The following is a 21,446-nucleotide window of genomic DNA, read 5'->3' as shown; positions in this document are numbered from 1 at the left end:
TAGTCATAGTGGTTTTTCACAGCATTGAAACCCTAATTAAGACATCCAGCTAGCATAGAAACTCTCCCAGATATCAAAATTAATCAACAATAAAGAGTATTTTCAAGTCATTTGGCATTCAAACTTATTCTAGAGAAAAAACACAAATGATTGAGTCCATGACAAGCCTGACTAAAAACAAAAACAAAAAACAATACAAAAACAAACAAACAAAAAACAAACAAACAAACAAAACAAAAACAAACGAAAAAACCTACAACAACAATAAAACCAACCAACCAAACAAACAAAAGAAACACTCAGAGTGCATATGGGACCCATTAAGACCCCCATGAAGCACAGGGGCTACTCAGGAGTAGTGACCAACATATTGGGCAACCTCATAGAGTTTGAAACCCATGAGAACTGGCATAGAAAAGAGATCAGCACATATGCATTGAGTACACCTTCACTGTTTTATGAGAAAGAGGTCACACATAAATTTGAGACAGGAATTTCCAGGGAATAGACAGGCTGAAATGGTACATAGGTATGTTGGGAGTCAGATGTTTGGAGGAGAGCCAGGGGAACAGGCCAGTGGTGAGCTTTTTGATGGTCATCTGGGGCACTCAACAGAGACCTCCAAAAGATCACAGGATTCATCCCAGGCAAAGATTGCACAGGGAAAGAACTCATTATCCACGCCCCACCATATATTATCTCACAGTTTATTCATTTTCTCTTTTAAATTACTCTTTGATCTGATCAGCCGGCTATTTGTTAAGAAACCAAAGAACCTAATGTGGATATGCCCAATTTTAACTATTTGCACAAAATTTCTATTCTTCCTGGGTCTCCTGCTTCACATTTTGAGAACTTCATCTTAGAATTCATTTGTCCCTCAGTGTCCTCTAGTCCTTTGTGTGTCCTTTATTGTTTTTAAAGGTCACCATCAATTTAATCTTTCTTAACTTCTACCTGGTCTCTTTTCTGCATGTTAATATTGGATTTCTTAAAAAGATATCTTAATGGGAATAGATGACCATGTTGTCAAGAGCACTACTGTACCGCAAAAAAACTGGATTTGTTTTCTTGAATTCATATCCAATGGTTAACAATCAGCTTTAATGCCAGCTCCATGGGATCTGACAACTCATGTCTCTGTGGTCACCTATACTCTCAAGCTCATGCCCTACTCCCACCCATATAAATAAAGATAATAAATCTTAAAATGAGAGACAAGTTTCATTTGGTTTCATTATTCAAATGAAACCTTATTTTGTCTGATTTCTGAATCTCTTTGGATCAGTTTTCTGGGTTGCACTTTGTGTAACAAGGCCACATTCCTTTTATCTATCACTCTTTCCCCAACTTGTTGTTTCTCCCTCAGACTTCATACCAGAGATTCTATCTATGTCCTGTCTTTCTCTGCTTCTTCCTAAAAATCCATTTTTTGCTGCCATCCCTGCTCCTCTAAGTCATATCTCCAATTCCTTGCTCACTATGCAGACCACAGAGTCTAAGTCCTGTCCATTTTAGCCTGTGTGATATTAGATGTATGCACTGTTCACAGCCTGCGTTGCAACTTTCATCTTCCTTTGATGTTCTTTCTACCATAGTCCATCTCTTCCAACAAAGTGTTCACTAAAAGCATGTCATGTCACACGTATTAATTTTTAGAACAAAACAAATTTTATTGACAAAGATACTGAGGTTGTCAAAGACCCATAGGTACCCAACACAGGAAAACAAACATTTTTTTTCAATCCTATAAGTTTACATTTCTGTACTTTGTGATTTTTTTCAATTTAAGTGATATTTGACACCAGAGTATAGACATAGATATGGAGGTCACCGAGAAATTTGATAAAGTACACAGTAGGATTGGCTAGAACTTTGTAAACAACCTTTCCGAACTTTTTGGATCCATCATCTCTGGTGTACTGCACCCAGGAACCTATTAAGAAGTCATTGTCATCACCTGATCTCGCCTCAGCCAGAGGGGTCTCTGGAATGATGTGGAGGTTACCTTCCTTGTAGTCATCCAGGAGCTGATAGACGTAGAGGACCGGATCCTTCTTGTAGGAAATGTAAAAATAGTCCTGTAAAAATGGCACCTGGGCTAGCACCATCCCACTCCAGTTGTCCTCAGAGCCATCTTTCCCCTCAAATTTGTGTTGTACCTCTCTGCAAACCAGGGCGCCTGCGAGGTGGACATCCCTCACCTGAGGAAAAACTACTTTGTGAGGCAAGACCTTAAGATTTAAAATCCTCTCATCGCTGTGGAGCTCCTGTCCGTAGACACTGTCAATTCCGTCATACTTCACCAAATAAAGAGAAGGGTTTGTTGGCAGTTGACCTAGAATGATGGCCTTCCAATGGGTGACAGGCTCATTACCTTCCTTCCACCCGTGAGAAATTCTGCAGCCAACAATATTCCCCAGGGCCTGGGAAGAAGGCTTCCTCCTACTCTTCTTCTTGAGTGATGTCATGCTCAGACTCTTCAGAGGTATTGTCTTCTACCTGGCTGTAGACCTGTTGTGCTAGATCACACTGTCTAAGTGGCTTCCATTCTCTTCAAATATCATACTTGCCCATTGCCTGGGACTGAAGATCTTGCCCATTTACGCCAGACACAATGCTGTTGCCTCTGTCATATATATGAATTCCTGATGGGCAATGGTTATGGGTTGGGAGTGAATGCTGGACCAAGACTCTTCTCTACGAGAACTTCTGAGCATGTGAAGAAGACTATGCTAAACAGATTTGAGCTCCTAAAATTAATTTTATAAAAATAAGAAGTTAATAAGTCAGCCATGGTGGTACACGCATTTAATCCCAGAACTCAGAAGGCAAGGACAGGCAGATTTCTAAATTAGAGACCAGCCTGGTCTACAAAGTGAGTTCCAGGGAAGCCAGTGCTATAGAGAGGAACCCTGTCTCAACAACAACAACAACAACAACAAGTAAAAGAAAACAGAAGAAAATCAAACGAAAAACAAACAAAAGAGAAATTCAAACAAAAAATAACAAAACAAACAATCAAATGGAGAAGTTAATAGGAAGTGGTGGTGACCCATAACTTTAATCATAGTACTCAAGACGCAGAGTGAGGCAGACCTTAGTGAGAGAAAGACTAGTCTGGTCTACACAGTGAGTTTCCTGACAGCCAAATCTAAACATACAGAAACTCAAATAAAATTAACCAAGCAAGCAAACAAACAAACAAAGAAACAAAGAAACAAGGGAAACAAGGAAATAAAAATAGTGTAATTAACAAGTAATTCTCTAGAGCTCAGAATAACATACTCAGATCAACATTTATTTCTTCAGACCTGAGTAAATTTGTCTCTGATGAGGATCCTCTCCTTGAATTTCTATGTCAATTTAGGTGGTGCTATGACAATTACCCGCAATGATCAAGAAGAAGAGAAAAAAAAAAAAAAGGCCAGAGGGGTCACCATGATTCTCTTGTACGCGTAAGCTCTGAGCTAAGTTCTTGCATTCACAAATATCTTCCCAGGGACACAGCACACCACTGTCCTTCTTTATTGTTTCTCCTGACCCAGCTTCAGAATTATTCGATGAAGCCATTGCATCACTGAACTCAAGAACAACTCAAAAAGTCGAGGCAATATCAGCCTTTTAGAACTAATAACTTCTAACATGCACATGGACAAACAGGAGCTTTGGCATTTTAGTGGAATTGTGATCTAGATATGGTTAGCAAGGATAATAAATTCAGGAGATAAACTAACCTAGACCATTCATCTCCCTTGCTAATAAACATGGGGAAAGTAGAATGTACAGTAACTCACTGTAGGAGAGAAAATTTTTAGCTTTCTGTAGCTATGAGGGTCCCAATTACTTCATAAATGTACTTACCCATAGAAAAATATCCTAGTCGTCAAGATCTCCTGATACAGACCAGGCACCAAAAGCCTGTGGGAAAAAATGACCTGGCTTTGACACACCACTGTGAAGATAGTGAACTCACCTTGAATGGATTCTAGCGCCTCCAAGTGGAATAGATGCGCAACCTCCAGCCAGTGCTCTGTGACATCACCCTAGTTCAGCTTACATCATAGAACCCCTCTCAGGCTGGTTCCTTCCCTAGTTACACTCAGAAACATTCAGCATTTCGAATTTACCTTTTCATATGGCCTCCTAGAAATAATAAATGAAATCCCAACTGAAAGGCCTGATGATCTGAGTAATATTCTGCCAAAGAATTACACCCTTGCATGGTTTTTATTGTTTGAGTGTTGAATTTTTATTTATTTGTTTGGCTTGTGTTTTGTTTTGTTTCATTTTTGTTTTTATTTTCGTTCTGAGAAAGTCTTTGGTTTCTGCCTTGACAACATCCATGGTGGTTATTTTTCATGTTCCAACCTTTCCCTTGGTTATCTTTAAGCTGTGCTTCTTATCATAAATATTGCCAGATTCTTTGAGGCAGCACACTGGATAGCACACCAATTTTCACTTTATGAAAACCCACAGTTAGAGGAGGACTATTTTTATGCAAACAAACCTGGAATTTGACAGGGTTAAATGACATGTATTGAAACCAATGGCAATCATGAATTATGGATTCTTTGGAAAGTAAGAGGACAACATAGATCTTGGGCATGCTTACAAAGTTGTGATAAAATTAAAAAAAAAACCTGATATCTCCCAGTCATATTTTAAAGGTTTTTAAAATTTACCAGCACTTCTGATTATAAGTAATTTCATAGATTAAATGCAGTAAAACAGGATGAAATAGATGAGGTAATTTTACTTTTGAAATATGTGTAGACAGAATACTGGACACAGGTATGTATAAAATTTACTTACAAATTAGAGGACACTTTAATTGTTCATGGCACATAGATCTTCAGTTCTTCAAAAAAAATCCTTTTCAGTACCTTCCACGGTCCCCACCGTACCCTGTACATCATCTTCATAGGATATGACACTATCCATAGAGAGCTAGATCCTTCAACAACAGTCATCAAAAAAAAAAAAATCATTCCTTAAGGTGTGGCCACAGGCCAATGTGATGGAGGATCTTTATCTGAGATTCTATCTTCCCAGGTTGATTTAAGTTCACAAAAAAAAAAATCTAAGAAGGACCACTACATATCCATATCATCAATATTGATTGCCTCACTGTATGAAACATACATGCTATGGAGTGATTTAAGATGTCAACTACTGGATGAATGCCTTAAAAATGAGAGACAGAAGGAGAGAGAGAGAGAGAGAGAGAGAGAGAGAGAGAGAGAGAGAGAGAGAGAGAGAGAGAGAGAGAGAGAGATAAATATATTTCTCATCTATGTGTATTAGTGCAGCGCTTTGTTTTCAAAAAAATGGATGGAATGGTTAAATACTATATATTAGGTTAGACAAGTAAAACTCAAAATGACTATTGTAAAAATATAAATTTAATAAGGGACATTAAAAAATAGGAGGTATTTTGGAAGAGTAAGCGCAGCAGGAGGGGGGAGATCTGATAGCAATGGAGGATAGTGGGGAGGATGAAGATGGTAAAAGGACACTGTAAACCTGTGCAAAGGGTCACAGAAAAGGCCTGCGACTTGTACACTTAAAAAAAACACTGGTATAAAGTAACAGAGTCCAAATAATATTTTGATTAATTTGGGGATTATAGCTTCAAGACACTAAAAAATATATTTGTATTTTTCAACTCACTTGTGGTTCTTGCTATGTTGAACATGATATGGGTGACAGGATATGGTAAGGTGCTTCAAAGTTTGTGTATCATTTATCATCAAATGCACATGTCACTCAGTGAGCTGCAAGGCTATCACAGGGAAGGAGGTATCTAAACATCTTAAGTGTACATGACGTAGGGAGAATAATGCCCCCACACTACTATAGATGTTGAAATAATCACATGTTTTTCCCAAAAATAATTTTCTGAAGATTAATCCCCAGGTGTGAATTTTAAATAACTGCCCTAAAGTCTGGATTTAAGATTCCTTGAGAATCTTCCAAAACAAAAGGAAATGAAGAATCTTGGTGCTGTAATTGGAGAAACAAGAGAAAAGCAAACAAGAATTCATCACATAAAAACAGACAGAAGAAGTAGGAATAAAGACATATTTAGGCAAGATGAATAGTGAAGTAGAGATTAGAGCAAGCAGAAAGGACTGAGGAGATAGCTCACTGCTTAGGCCCACTGATTGCTTTTGCACAGGACCAGGGTTCAATTTCTAACACCCACATGGTTGTTCACAACCACCTGCAATTCTAGTTCTAGACGATCTGATGACCTCTTTGGACAACACACACACACACAGACACACACACACGCACACACACATATACTCACCCACAGAGAAAAAAAAATATTTTAGAAAACAATTATACAAACAAAAAGGAGTCAAGTATAGTTTTATTTCCCTTTAATACCAGCACTCAGAAGCAGGCTAAACTCTGTAAGTTGAATGACTGCCTAGCTAATAGGTGTGTTTTCAGAATTTTATTTTTCTCTTCTTTTTCTTTTTTTTCTTTTTCTTTTTCTTTTTTTTTTGTATTTTAGGACTATTTCAGTATTTGTTTAAAGATTCTAGATTTTTTTTTCTTTTGATTTACTTTTTCTAATGTTTTAGGCTTTTTTCGGGCTTTTTAGTATTTTACAGTTTTCAGGTTTTTTTTTTTTTAGAGGGGGGGGTGTGCGGGAGGGTAAAGCCCTTTGTGTTATTTAGAGTTTTAGGGTTTTAATGGTTTTAAATTTGGAAGGTTTTTTGTCCTTATAAGTTTTTTGTTTGCTTGTTTGTTTGTTTGTTTTGGGTAGGGTTGAGGTTTATTTTTATTTTATTTATTTATTTATTTATTCATTTATTTATTTATTTATTTATTTATTTAAGGTATTTCAGGGTTTTAGGGCTTTTTAGTGTTTATAAATAATTTTAGGATAATTGTAGTTTTTTGTGTGATTTTGTTCTTCTTGTTGTTGTGTTTTGTTTTGTTTTTGTTTCTTTTTATACTTTTAGTGATTTATAGGGTTTTAGGATTTTGTAAGGGTTTTTTGTTTTCTTGTGTGTGTGTTTGCTTTTTTTTTATAGGCTTAGGATTATTTTTTATCTTAGGATTTTAGTTAATGTTTCAGGGTTTTGTAGGTATTTTGGGGGAGGGTAGGATTGATTTTATAGTCTCAGGATTTTACTTAGGGTTTCAGGGTATTGTAGGTTTTTTGTTGTTGTTGTTTGTTTGTTTGTATGTTTGTTTTTTTGTTTTGCTTTTTTAAGCGGGTTTTCAAGGATTTTATTTTGAGTTTCAGAGTTTTGATGTGTTTTTAGAACTTTTTAAAGGAACTTTTTTTAGGGTTTTACAGTTCTTGTGGGTCTTTTTACTGTTGTTGAGTGAGTTGCCAGGTCACTGCATTGCAATGTAAGCCTGGTCCCAGCAACTTTTCTCATAACACTTGTACAGTACTGCTTTTCAACTTGGCTTTGTTACAAGGTTTAATGAGTGTCTTGGTCTGAATAAGACAACCTCACGTAGGCTTATATGCTTGACTGCTTGATTCCCTGGTTAATGGAAGTGTTTGGGAAGGATTAGGAGGTGTGGCCTTGTTGGAACAGGTGTGATCACTCCTAGTAGGGAGTGATCTTTAAGGTTTCAAAGTCCATACCAGGACTTTGAAACTATGTCTCTGTCTCTGTCTCTGTCTCTGTTTCTCTCTGTCTCTCTCTCTCTGTCTCTCTCTCTCTCTCTCTCTGTCTGTCTCTCTCTCTCTCTGTCTCTCTCTGTCTCTCCCCCTCACTCTCTCTCCTGGCTGCTTTCAGATCAGGATTAGAAGCTCTCAGCTACCTCTCCGCCACCATGCCTGTCTGCTTCCCACCATGATGATAATGGACTAACCCTTTCAAACTGTGAGCAAGCCCCCAAATAAATGTTTTCTTTTATAAGAAAAAAAAGTATTTTAGGGTATTTCTTTATTTTTTAGTTTTGTTTTGTTTTTTAATATAATTAAGGAATTTTTAAAAATTGTTTTAAGCATTTTTTTTAATAAGGTTTGGAAAATGATTTTCTTTTCCAGTGTTTTTGGCGATTTTTTAAGGCAGAAGAATTTGTAGTTGTTGGGGTGGTGGTTTTGTATCTTTTCATTTTCTTTTTTTTTTTTAATTGCTTTTTTATTGTCTCATTAGGGATCTAGACTTGTAGAGTTTTTGGATTTTTTTTTTAGGGTTTTATAATTTTTTAGGGTCTTTTTAGAGTTCTTGTGTTTTCTTATTTATAGAATTTTAGGGTTTTAAAAATGTTAATTAAGAATTTAAAAAATAGCTTTTTTTGGGTCATTTAGTGTTTGTTTAATAATTTTAGGGTTTTTTAGGGTTTTAGGTTTTGCTTTATTGTTTTAGGGTTTTTTTTTTACGGTTTTTAAATGATTTTAGGGTTGTTCTCAGTGTATTTGGCAAGATTTTTTTTAAGGCTTAGTGTGGCTATTGTTCTTTCCTTGTTTGTTTGTTTGTGGTAATTATTTTATGGTTTTTTGGGTCTTTGTAGAGATCTAGAATTTTTTGTTGATTTTTTTGTTTGTTTGTTTTTCTTTAGGGTTTTAGGTTCTTTTAGTTTTATTTTTTCAAAAATTTTATGTTTTTTTTTTGTTTGTTTGTTTGTTTGTTTTAGGGTTTTTATTGTTTATTTAAAGCTTCAAGTTTATTTTCTTTTCTCTTCTTTTTTCTTTTTTATTTTTTAGAGTTTTTAGGGTCTTTAAGGTTCTGTCTCTAAGAACATAGAAACTGAACCTATTGCTTTTAGATTATTTATAAAATGTATTCCATTCTGAAAACAAGAAACACTATAAAGTCATGTTTGTTCATTTGCGTGTATGTCCCCAGGAGCTATAGATTATGTGTGCCTAATGCAGAGCTCTAAATATGTCCTGATCATACAGATTTAATTGTCACATCATGAAAGTTCAAGAACTATACTATAAAGCTATATCTATGTATCCTAGTTTATTCATCTTTCAAACAAATATAGTAGATATGTCACAGAGGGCAGAATTTATTGATCATGATTTCGAAAAAGGACCTCAAAAGTCATTAAATCAAGTATCTTATACTAGCCAAACTCTACCCATCTATCCAGTTCACTCCTGTAAGAATAATTGCACCTGGGTTTTGGTTAATTCTTATTAAATTCTCCAGTTAAAAAGGGTCTTTATTAGCCCCCTTCCAGCTAAGTGAAAAACTCCATTCACTCTCCTTCTGAAAGCAAAAGCATTTTTCTTTCACAGACTATGTTAATTTTACAACATTTGCCCCTGGATGGTTTCCATTTCCACAGTTGTGTTTGCCATGACTCAATATTTCATCTCTCTTCAGACAACTCCTCTCATATACCACAGGATAATACACAAAGGCTCATTTGTGAGTCATGCCAAGAAAGCGGAATGAACTTGGGTGATACAGAAGAGGGAAAGACACAAGAGCAACAGAAGTATCATTAAGCTGGATACTACTCTAGAATACTGCATGCTATTCATGTATCCTGGGGATCCAGAAATTCATCTAGACTGGACCCTATTTATCCATTGGTAGGATGTAGTCTGAAGCTTAGCCTATTAACTGGCAGCTCCCAAAGCTTTGAACTGATCCAATGATTGTTATCTTCCACACAATACCCAGTAGTATCCAAGCTACATTCCCTGTCACAGGCAAAAGCCCGGAAAAAGAAAAGAAAGCACTGTACTGTGTGCTAGGGTAGTGCTCATAGTGTCAATCTGCACTGAATCTATTACCACAACTGCAAAGGTATGTGGCACAGGCAATCCAAGGATCACCATGCTTCCCATTTTATCTCTCCAGTCTATATATCCTCTCCCAACTCTACACACTATGCTCCTATTCCTAGTGATCATTTAGAGGTCTCATAAATACCACCATGTATAACCCCGGAAGATGAGAGATGTTTGAAGCACATCAATAGATTTTAAGTCTGACAATTGTTGATGTCATCAAAACAATTTTCTGAGGTGTGCTGTGCTTTTGTCAAACGATGGGGCTAGAATGGCCCTGCCAAGATCTAAAGCAGAAATACTAGTTTTTTGTTTGTTTGTTTGTTTTTCTATTATTATATTGGAACATGTCATCATCAATTGCACTTCCTCAGTCTAAAATAACAGGTGATACTTACAGTTATTTGCTGCCATCTCTAAAGTCTGGGCAAGGCAACTCCTGTGATTCTCCAAGCCTTGCTTCTTACCAGTTCTGGGCTATATGCTGTCAGGATAATGTTCTAAACAGGGAACTCTATGGATATCCAGATTTCAATAGTTTTCCCTTCAAAATTATAGTAAAAAAATTCCAATTGTACATTTATTTTAGTATTTCTGGTCAACAATTTCCTACTGAAGTGACAGCAATATTTACTATTTTTATATCTTTATACTAACATTATATTTCTGTTTGATTTGTAGGGGACAGGTTTATTTGAGACAGTCCTACATTACTCATGCTGACCTCAAACTTGCTATATAGCTATGGACAGTCAAAGGCCTTGATCCTCTTGCATTCAACTGCCAAGTGCTGGGATTACAGATTACAGTATCATAGCTATTAAAAGATTTTCTATGACTGATAAAAGAGGTGAGGATTTGACTTTAGGATTTCAGTATTTTTCTAATTGTAGTCATAGTTTACATTGAATAGAGTCATTATGTGAAAGGCAACAGAGATTCTGGTCTTTCAGATTTCTACTCATTAGTAGATCAGTTAATACATTTAAATATCTGCTAAAAATGTCATGGCCTACAGGAGAACAGTAGTTTAAGATCTTGCCTAGCGAGGTTTCTGATTTTTAAGAGATTCAGAAAATAGGAGTAGATTTATGAGTTTAACATGAATGAGCATGTCTTATCTAATTTGCCAATGTTATACATAATAATACAAAACATGCATTTTAAGTTTTTAGAATTATTTTCCTAAAAACATATATATTTATGACCAAATGAGCTAGAATTACTCATAACAAATATTTAATATTATAAAAAGCCTAAATTTTTTTGAAATAAAATGAAACTGATTCTCTTGAATTTATTGTAGTCTGTTATTTTGATAAGTTTTTCTGAGGTTTTTAGAGATCTAAAGACAAAATATTCAGTGTATGTTTTTATGATAATTTTCAAGTAAGTTAGTATACTGAGACTAGGATGGTAAGCCCAATGCCAACACTACAAAGAGGTTCTAGCTTTTGGTATGTAAATGACTACAGTGTTTTTTGCCATGCTATGAAAGGTTTAAAAATTGCCTTCATTTGGAGTATTTATTTATTTTTTATCTTTAGTCCCTATCTGTTTCCTGAACTGACTCAAAATGGCAGCTCCCTCCACGTTGTTCTCATGCAGGAAATGATCTCCTGTTTATTTCAAATTGAATACCCCCCAAACAATTAACCAACCAAAAAAAAATGGTTAATATGGTAATTGCCTCAGATCTTACTTGGAAACCATTTGATGACTACAATGATTGTTACATTAACGGGGAGACGATCTAAAATAGTTTGGTGATATTACTACACAGGATTATTTTGCCATGGTTGTTAGGAAAGTTGTTTCCATACACTTTTTTTTTTTTTTTTTTTTTTTTTTTACTAAATAGGGACTAAGTTTAGGATTTTAAAACTACTTTGCTAGTTTGATTTGGTTTTCTAAAATTAACGACAGAGTCCAGATGACAACAGTAAGTAATCTTTCTCTATCTTTCAACTATACCTGAGGCTGACATATTGTAAAAACTGGTAATCCTCTCTTCATCTCTCAGCAAATGTCTGTCTCTTGGAAATTTATGATCTCGTCTCCATTAAAATTCTTAGTGGTTTTCATTGGTATAGTATGTGACCATACCTCTCTGATTTACAATTCAGTAGGACTTGAACAGAACCAAGGATAGTTAGATAATGAGACTTAATTTAGTTTCAAGTGTCGAACACAAGGCTAGTTTCTCCATTCCTAATTGATACATAGGTATACGAGGTTAATTATAAAGTTACTTACTATACCAACCACTTGTTTTTCTTGTTCTTTATCGAATTTCTCTACACCCACATACAACTTCTGAAACATATTTTTATACTGCTCATATAATTTGTTGTTGATCATGACCCTGTAAAGCAAAGTAATGAAAGCAGTCAAATTTATACAAATAGGAAAAGAACGCTCAAAAAAATTCAATTGTTCTTTTCATACTATAAAAAGAAAAATAGCAGTAAAAATTCATCTAATGGGAAGTAATTGCAGATTTTTTTCTAAGAGATTATCAGAGAAGTTTTATTTTATGTTTTAGATTTTCAAAATTAAAGTTTACAGACAGACAGATAGATAGATAGATAGATGATAGATAGATAGAAAATAGAGAGGTAGATAGATGATAGATAGATAGATAGATAGATAGATAGATAGATAGATAGATAGATAGATAGATAGATAGATAGATAGATAGGTAATCTTTTTTAGTAAATTAATTGTATTTCAAAGTAGGGTTTTATTCTGTTCTACCAAATAGAAAGTCTAATTTTTTTTTCCTATATTGACTCAGTTAAGACTTAGTGTAAAACATAATTCAATTAAAATATACAAATTGCCTGATTATGTAACTGATTTTTTCTATACTGTTAAACATAATAAACCATAAAGTACATTTCTAAAACTTTGTGCAATACTTCCGTATTTCCACAACAAATGTAAATCAAAATTTAAAGTCTCATTAACATTTACTTAAAGTAGAAAATACTTTTCTGTTACTCGCACCAAGCAAGTGAAAGATCTGTGTGACAAGAACTTCAAGTCTCTGAAGAAAGAAATTGAAAATCTCAGAAAATGGAAAGACCTACCATGGTCATAGATTGGCACGATTAATTCAGTAAAAATGGTGATCTTGCCAAAAGCAATCTATAAATTCAGTGAAATCACAATCAAAATTCAAGCTCAATTATTCATAAAGATAGAAAGAACAATTTACAAAATCATCTGAAATAAAAAAAAAAATCCAGGATATTGAAAAACTATTCTCAACAATAAAAGAAGTACAGGGGGAAACATCCTCGACCTCAAGCTGTAGAATAGAGCAATAGAGATAAAAATATATGCAAATGATACAAAGACAATGACTTTATTAAATACACAGGCAAATGGAAGGATATAAAATATATCATCCTGTGTGAGGTAACCCAATCCCAAAATTACAAACATGGTACACACTCACTGATAAAGGGATACTATTCTAAAAATTCAGAATATCCAAAATGTAATTCACAGACCACATGAAGCTCAAGCAGAAGGAAGATGAGAGTGTGGGTGTTTCAATCCCTCTTAGAATGGGGAACAAAATACTCCTTGGAAAAAAATATGGAGACAAAGTGCAGAGCAGAGACTGAAGGAATAACTATCCATTGTTTGCCCAACCTGTGGATCCATCCCATATACAGACACCAAACCCAGTCACTATTGTGGATACCAACACTTGCTTGCTGACAGGAGCCAAATATGGCTATCTCCTGAGAAGCTCAGCCATTTCTTGGCAAGAAAAGAGGCTGATGCTCACAGACAAATATCAGACTGATCATGGGGTTCCCAGTAGACAAGATACAGGAAGAACTGAAGGAGCTGAATGGGTTTGCAACCTTATAGGAATAACAACAATATGAACCAACCAGAATGTCCAGAGCACCCAGGGACTAAGCACCAACCCATGGTTCCAGCTGCATATATAGCAGAGTATGACCTTGTCAGACATCTGTGGGAGGAGAGGTTCTTGGTCCTGTGAAGGCTTGATTCCCCAGTGTAGGCATGTACCAGGGTGGGGAGGGTAAAATTGAAAGATGGAGGAGACCCTCATAAAAACACAGAGAGGGTAAATGGAATAGGGATTATCTGGGGTGAAACAAAGAAATGACTAATATTTGAAATGTAAAGAAACATAATATCTAGTAAAAATAAATAAATAAATAGATAGATAGATAAATAAATAAAAATAAAAATAGTTACAAAATACTACATATAAAAAGAATAATTCACTATGATGTCATACAGTATATTAACTAATATTTCCTAATATAGAAATTATGCTAATACTATATAGTTTAAAAAATTATATATCCAAAAATGTACCTTCAAATTTTCCCTGAAGATTTTGTACTGGAAATCTATAAAGAAATTAATGTTTTAAAAAGTACAGATGCAGATCTTAGAGTTTGATGGCTCAGCTTTTGACATACAGGCATGACAATGAGAGTTTGACCCACAACACTATACCCTCCAAGAAAACCATTAAAATTAAATATTAATCATACAGAATTATTGTTTGGAATATACATCATATACAAAATGTTAACATAGATTACTTGCTATACAATCAATTATACTTTCATTGAAATACTTACACTAAGAAGGAAATAATAAGTTTGAACATAATACAGTGTATCTCCAATTACTTCTTCAGAATTTGCATTTTAATTATCATTAGTTACTGAAGATTCTGTTCTTGTTTGGTAATACAACAAGATATATAAACAATTATTATTATTTTTTTTTTTTTTGCAAATATTAATGAAATACTTTTCGCCTGACTGGACTTATATTTTAATGCTACACAAAGAAGCTCTGGATTCAATCTTCAACAATGAAAAAATAAATAAATAAAAAAATAAAATTTAAGTATAAAAAATATAGAAGACATGTTTCCTTAGGCCCCAGTAAATTTGTAAGGCTGAGTACTTCATTTTCAAGGCCAGTCCAAACTGCACATGTGCTAAGATAATACTGAGATACAGAGTTAGAGCTTAACTTCCTATACCAAAACAACACATACATAAACACAGCCTTCCCTGAATCATGTCTGAAGTACCAGCTCTTCTGAGGTTGAGAGGAGCCTCTGGATTTGGAAGCACTTTGGCGCCTATATACGCAAATTTTGGAAATCTGGCCTTTCAAAACCAGGTAAAGGAAAATGAAGACTGGTCTTCAGTTTGTTTTTTGAATTCCTGGTGGGCAGCAGCAGTACAGAAAAGGATCTAGTCTGTTTCCACCAGTAACTGACCGCCAGTTTACTCACAACTCACATCCCCAGGCCCCAAGAATACTTTTAGGGTCTCCAATTCCCTAGCCTTCCTGGTTTCAGCTAGGTGATAATTTGTTCAATCTCCTGCCCATAGCGAAAAAGTTCTCTGTTTTTCTTGGGTAAAGTGGATTGTGAACCCAGAAGCATTAACCACAGGAGTCCAATGAGGGTCACCTGCTCTCCTTTCTCCTTTAGTAACACCTCCATCCCTCCACCATCATCCCACTGGGACCCCCAGCTGAACCAGGATTAACCATCTTTCAACAGTTCACTGACTCCCTCCACAGAGACTTCTGCCTACCATGCTTCCTCCAGAACTTTACTTCCTCAGGAACTCAGCTTCCTGGCCACCACAAAGCATACTGAGTAACAGGGTTTGGACAGCAGGAAAACAATCTTAGCCAAACCCATTGCTGATTGTTCCTGTTTACACATTCCTACAAAGAGTGAGAGAGGATTTATCAGTCATCTGTCATCACAGTAGCAAAAAGGTGGTAGTATTTTAGCTTCCACTTCTACTCTGAGTTTTTCCATTTTTCAAGTTTGCAATAAAGTTACTATTATTCTGAGATGAATGCTTTTGCAAAAAACATCACATCCAATGAAACTGAATTCTATCATCAACTAACGTCTGTGACACTCTCGAAGCAGAACAATTCTTCATTGAAACTGTTGATCAATGACATCATGGATAGACCATCTTAATAAACACCCATTCCTTAAGTGAATGTACCCTGTTACCTGTGGCCTGAGAATGACAACAATCACTCAAATCAAATAGCTTTGTACATAGCAGGAAATTAGTATCCAAAAATAATGCCTAGAGTTCATTCCTTGCTGCAGCAGATATGTCAACTCTTCCCTTAGCTACTATGGAGGTAAAATACTTTGGTGATGTGAGGGACATTCAAGTACAGCCTTATTACAATGAAATCCAGTGTCCATAAACTGTTCTTCTTTTTTTCTTTTTTTTTGTATCACAGTAAGCCAAGATTTTATATTAATTTTATATTTATTAGATACTTTCTTCATTTACATTCCAAAAGTCCCCTCCCGCCTCCCCTCTCCCCCCTCCTTGATCCCCAAAATACCTATTCCCACCTCCAGGCCCTAGTAGTACCTTGAGCTGAGGCATATAACCTTCACAAAACCATAGGCCTCTCCCCCCACACATGGCCTACCAGGCCATCCCCTGCTACACATTCAACTAGAGACATGAGCTCTGGAGGTACTGGTTAGTTAATATTGTTGTTCTTATTTAGGGTTTCAAACAACCTCAGTTCCTAGGGTACTTTCTCTAGCTCCTCCATTGGGGGTCCTGTGTTCCATCCAATAGATGATTGTGAGCATCCACTTCTGTATTTGCCAGTCACTGGACTATCCTCACACAAGACAACTTCAGGGTCCTGTTAGCATAATCTGTAAGTCAAGAATTTTAAGATCTCCTAAAAAGAAAACAAACAAACAACAAACAAACCAAAAGACTATTTATGTTCACCAAAAAAACTAATAGTGATATATTATTTTAATATATCATACAGTTAATATATTTGGAGTTATTTAAAATTTATGAGAGAAATGTATTTTCAGTATTGCTGCAGACAAACATATCAATAAGACTATTCAATTGATTGTTGTTTTATATCAAACAACTTTTTTAATATTCATTTTTATTGTTACAATATTTTATAAATATTAAGGAACATGATAAAAATGAAAGGTTTGATAGGTTTTGAGTGGGCATCAGCTGGAGGAGTTGGGGTACAAAATAAAAAGAAGAATGTGATGTAAGTCTGTTTACTCAAAATATGTTTTTAGTTGTTAACAAATTCAGATAAATTGAAATTATGTATATTTTCTTATCATAATGCAATAAAAATTAAATCAAAACATATTTCTAGAACTGGTGGGATTGCTTAGCAGTTATGAGAAGGGGCTGTTATTTTACAGTTGCTGATTTCAATTCCCAGCAATAACATGGTGGCTTACTACCATATATAAAGTGATCTGATGTCCCCTTCTTTCATGAAGGTGAACCCATAAACAGAGCACTCATACATTTTAAAAATGATAGACTTAAAGACATTAAAATGTTTATATTATTATTATTATTATTATTATTATTATTATTATTATTATTATTATTATTATTATTATTATTATTAAAGTGCCTAACTACTTCCTTTCATTTCTTTTCACCAAACCAGCCTTGAAAATCTAATGCACAAGTAGGAAAACACTGCAAGTAAATGGGCGGAATGCTCTAGGATACATGAAATACACACTAGACTAGTTGAAAAAATGGAAAAACTAGCTGTTAAGAGCAACTGTTGGTTGGGCAGTGGTGGTTCATGCCTTCAATCACAGCACTTGGGAAGCAGAGAACAAGGATTTTTGAGTTCAAAGCCAGCCTGGTGTAAGTTCCAGGAAAGACAGTGCTACACTGAGAATCCCTGTCTTGAAATTTAATAATAATAATAACAATAATAATAATAATAATAATAATAATAATAATAATAATAAAAACAAAAAAGAAAAGAAAAGCACCTGTTCTATGTAGAGGACCAGGCACAAAGCACTCACATTGTGGCTCATAACATATGCACAATCACAGTTTCAGAGAATCAGTGCTCTCTTGCGGCATAAGTGAGAGAGAGGGGCTTCTCAGCCTAGCACATAAGTGAGAGAGGTGACCTGGGCAGCTAGCACATAAGTGAGAGAGAGGCCCTGCCCAGCCTAGCACATAAGTGAGAAAGAGGGCCTGCAAGGACTAACATCTAAGTGAGAGAGAGGTCCTGGGAAGCCTAGCATATAAGAGAGAGAGGGGCCCTGGGCAGTCTAGCACATAAGAGAGAGAGAGAGGACATGTGCAGCCTAGCACTTAAGTGAGAGAGAGTGAGAGAGAGAGAGAGAGAGAGAGAGAGAGAGAGAGAGAGAGAGAGAGACAGAGACAGAGACAGAGACAGAGACAGAGACAGAGAGACAAAGAGACAAAGAGACAAAGAGAGAGACAGAGAGAGAGACAGAGAGACAGAGAGAGAAAGAGAGAGACAGAGAGTGCCTGCCCAGCCTAATGCCTAAGTGAGAGAGTGGGCCTGAGTGGCCAAGCACATAAGTGAGAGAGAGAGGGCCTGCACTGCATAGCACACTCTTCTAATCAAGCTGAGGACTAGGAAAGTAGAGACAGGAGAGTACCAGGGGTTGAAGGAAATGTGTATGCTCCCTTCTGAACTCTTAGGGCAGCATAGACTCTTCTGGTGTGCGTGTGTACATGCAGAAGTCCACATTATTAAATGTTTATGCACATAAATAAATAAAAAACCAAAAATGCGTACAAGAGCCTCTACAGCTGAAATTAAGTAGAGCCATTTGCTGTATTTCATATGTTTCATATTTGTTCTGGATTTTCAAGTTTGTAAGCAATTATCAACCAACAAACTGGAAATCATTTGCCTTAAAGCCAGTGGCTTATTCCCACCTTCTAAAATCTCCCTTCAAAGTGTTGGTACTTGGTATTCCATGAACGCATGTGCAGGGGGTATTTAGCCAATCATCACAGTCCTTTGGTGAGACCTGTTTGCTCCAGCTGGCATCACAAAGGATCCTCTGAGGCTTCTGTCCGGGTCTGGCTCCTGACAACTTTTTTTTTTTTTTTTTTTTTTTTTTTGCTATTGAGGAGCTAAGCACAGAAGGGTGCAGTTGTGAAGGTGTTCTCCTCATACATGACCTGTAAGTGATAATCTGCCCTGATCAGGGTTGTTGTACAGTTAATCGAGGTGTGACAGGGTGGGGAATCTCAGGCCCAGGAGGCCACTAAGTGAGGAAAAGCCTCCTGATCGCCATTTCCTGTGGAATCTGAGGGTGAATGGAAGGTGGAGGACCGTATTCATGGAGGAGGATTGAACAGGTCAGGGCCATAGAGAATTCGGAACCCTTGGAAGAGAAAAGCTTTGGGCCTGGGGATAGGATCAGAGAACCAGCTGCAGGACTGTGGGTCAGGGAACAGGGAGCCATGGATGAGATGCCTTGGCGCTTGTCCTGTGTGCTGTACAGGATCCCTTAGAAACACACTGAGGATTCGTCCCTCCTCATTGTCTTCTCTATGGTGTGTTCCTTTGGTATAGACTGTATGAACATTGCAGACAGTAGAATGGCATAGGAAGATGAATGAAAAGAAGAAGAGGAGATATTGTAAGAGATTCATAAGTCATTGGGGATGGATTCTGACCACAGATCCTTCTGTCCCAATCTCCCATGTATTGGGATTAAAGACTTGCACCACCAAGTTCAGCTTTTTCTCTCAGTTTAGGTTCTGTAGGATGGGATCTATCTTTGTAGTTTCAGCTGGCCCAGCTTGGTCTGGCCTTTAACTTACAATCTTCAGATGTTTGAAATCCTCGGCTTCCCCAAATCCCTAATTTCTCCAATATAAGGTCTTTCTGTGTGGGTGGTGGTGGTAGTTCATGTTTTTTTGTAGACTTAGTGGTGGATCTTTTTGATATGAATATACAGTTACCATGTTCTTTATCTTTCTGGATAGAACTGTGAGTATACCTTAGACTGAGATAAACTGGTAAACAGAATTGCTGATGTTTTGTTTAAAAAGAATCTGTGGGAGATAGGACCAAAATTCAGATGCCTCAAAGGTTAAAGGATGTTGCTCATTGTTTATTGGGAGGAGGGGAGGACTCACATGTTGAAGGTTGGCCAGTTTTTGTTTTGTTTTTTTTTTTAAACTGAGAAATGGCAGATTGATAACTTTGGTTCTAAAGGAGGTTTTTAAAGAAGTGAGTTAAAGAAGTTTTTAAAACAAGTTGTGAGGGAGAGGGACATGATAAATGGGATACATGGAGAAAATGGTACGGGTAAGTATATATATATGCATCACCATATTGAATATGTATACAGAACTCTCTGATAAAGGCAATTGATTAAAAATATACATGTTAAGTAACAAAAGAAATTATCTTTCATTGAGCTAAAATAATTATTTGATGTTTTGTTATTTTTAATTATTTAAATGATAATTTTTAGTCAGGTAACTAAGTTCTTTTTTTTTCCTTTTTATTTTTATTGTTTGTTTTTTAACTAAGACTACTGAGTTCTTAAGAGAAGAATGGCACTTAAGAAATTGATGGTGATACCAAAGGAAGGTTACTTATTACACTTGGACTTTGATGATGAGCACGATGACATAAAAGTTTTAGAGGAGGCTCTTTTGGAAGGTATAGCATTTCCAGTGTCAGGTATTAATTGTGTCCTGCAGTTCATTAGATTTTACCTAGTCACCTGAAATGGAGGAAGTCTTGTTAAGTTTACATATACTTCATTTCTAATTTTACCTATATTTATCTATTCTTATATACAAGGTTTAGCAGCACATATACCTACTCTTGGAACTATATCACCATATTTTGAGAAAGAAGAACTTTTTTGATTTTGCCTCAACAAAAGACCTGAACATTGTTCGTATAATATGTTTGCCAAACATGAATTTATCTCATAAAACCTTCAAATAAATTATTTCCTTTCTTTTTCTATTGTATATTTTTCTTATTTACATTTCAAATATTATCCCCGTTTCTAGTTTACACTCCAAAAATCTCCTGTCCTCTCCCTTCTCCCCCATCTCCCCAACACACCATCTAACAATTCCAGCCCAGGTATTCCCCCATACTGGGGCATAGGATCTTTACAGGAAAAAGTGTCTCTCCTCTCATTGATGCCTGACTAGTCCATCCTCTGCTACATAGAAAGCTGGAATCATATGTCCCATTGTTTGTTTTCATTGATTGGTGGTTTAGTCCCAGGGAATTGTGGGGTACTTATCCACACTTTGGTCTATCTTCTTCAGTTTCATGGGTTTTGCATATTTTACCTTGGTTATTCTGAGCTTCAGGGATAATATCCACTCACCAATGAGTGAATATCATGTGTGATTTTTGTGATTGGGTTATCTCACTTAGAAAGATATCATACAGATCCATCCATTTGTATAAAAATTTCATGAATTCATTGTTTTTAATAGCTGTGTAGTAATTCATTAAATAAATGTACCATATTTTCTATATACATTCCTCTAAAGAGAGTCATCTGGGTTCATTTCAGCTTCTTGTTATTATACATAAGGACATAGTGAAGCATGTATCCTTATTACAAGTTTGAACTTCTGGGTATAATCTTATCAATTTTATGAGGTCCCATTTGTCCATTTTTAATCTTATAGCACAAGATATTGCTGGTATTTTTTTTCAAGAATATTCCCCCTTTGCCCATGTATTCCAGGCTATTCCCCACTTTCTCTTCTATAAGTTTCAGTGTCTCTGGTTTTATGTGCAGTTCCTTGATCGACTTAGACTTGAGCATTGTACAGGGGATGAGAATAGATCAATTTAC

At 35.9% G+C, this 21,446-nt stretch overlaps 1 protein-coding gene across 1 annotated transcript; it reads right to left on the bottom strand.

Moving 5' to 3' along the window:
- Positions 1-1,787: 1,787 nt before the first annotated feature.
- Positions 1,788-2,471, bottom strand: Gm20840 (predicted gene, 20840). Its single transcript, XM_017318805.2, has one exon. The coding sequence runs from the start codon at positions 2,469-2,471 to the stop codon at positions 1,788-1,790; it is 684 nt and encodes a 227-aa protein (XP_017174294.1).
- Positions 2,472-21,446: the final 18,975 nt, after the last annotated feature.

The sequence above is a fragment of the Mus musculus genome, chromosome Y (assembly GCF_000001635.26).
Source record: "Mus musculus strain C57BL/6J chromosome Y, GRCm38.p6 C57BL/6J".
NCBI lineage: Eukaryota > Metazoa > Chordata > Mammalia > Rodentia > Muridae > Mus > Mus musculus.
The sequence above is the reverse complement of the archived record's forward strand: the minus strand, read 5'-3'. Positions and strand labels throughout refer to the sequence as shown.

Coding starts and splice junctions, on each gene's coding strand:
- Gm20840 (XM_017318805.2), bottom strand. CDS start 2,471: ATGACATCACTCAAGAAGAAGAGTAGGAGGAAGCCTTCTTCCCAGGCC.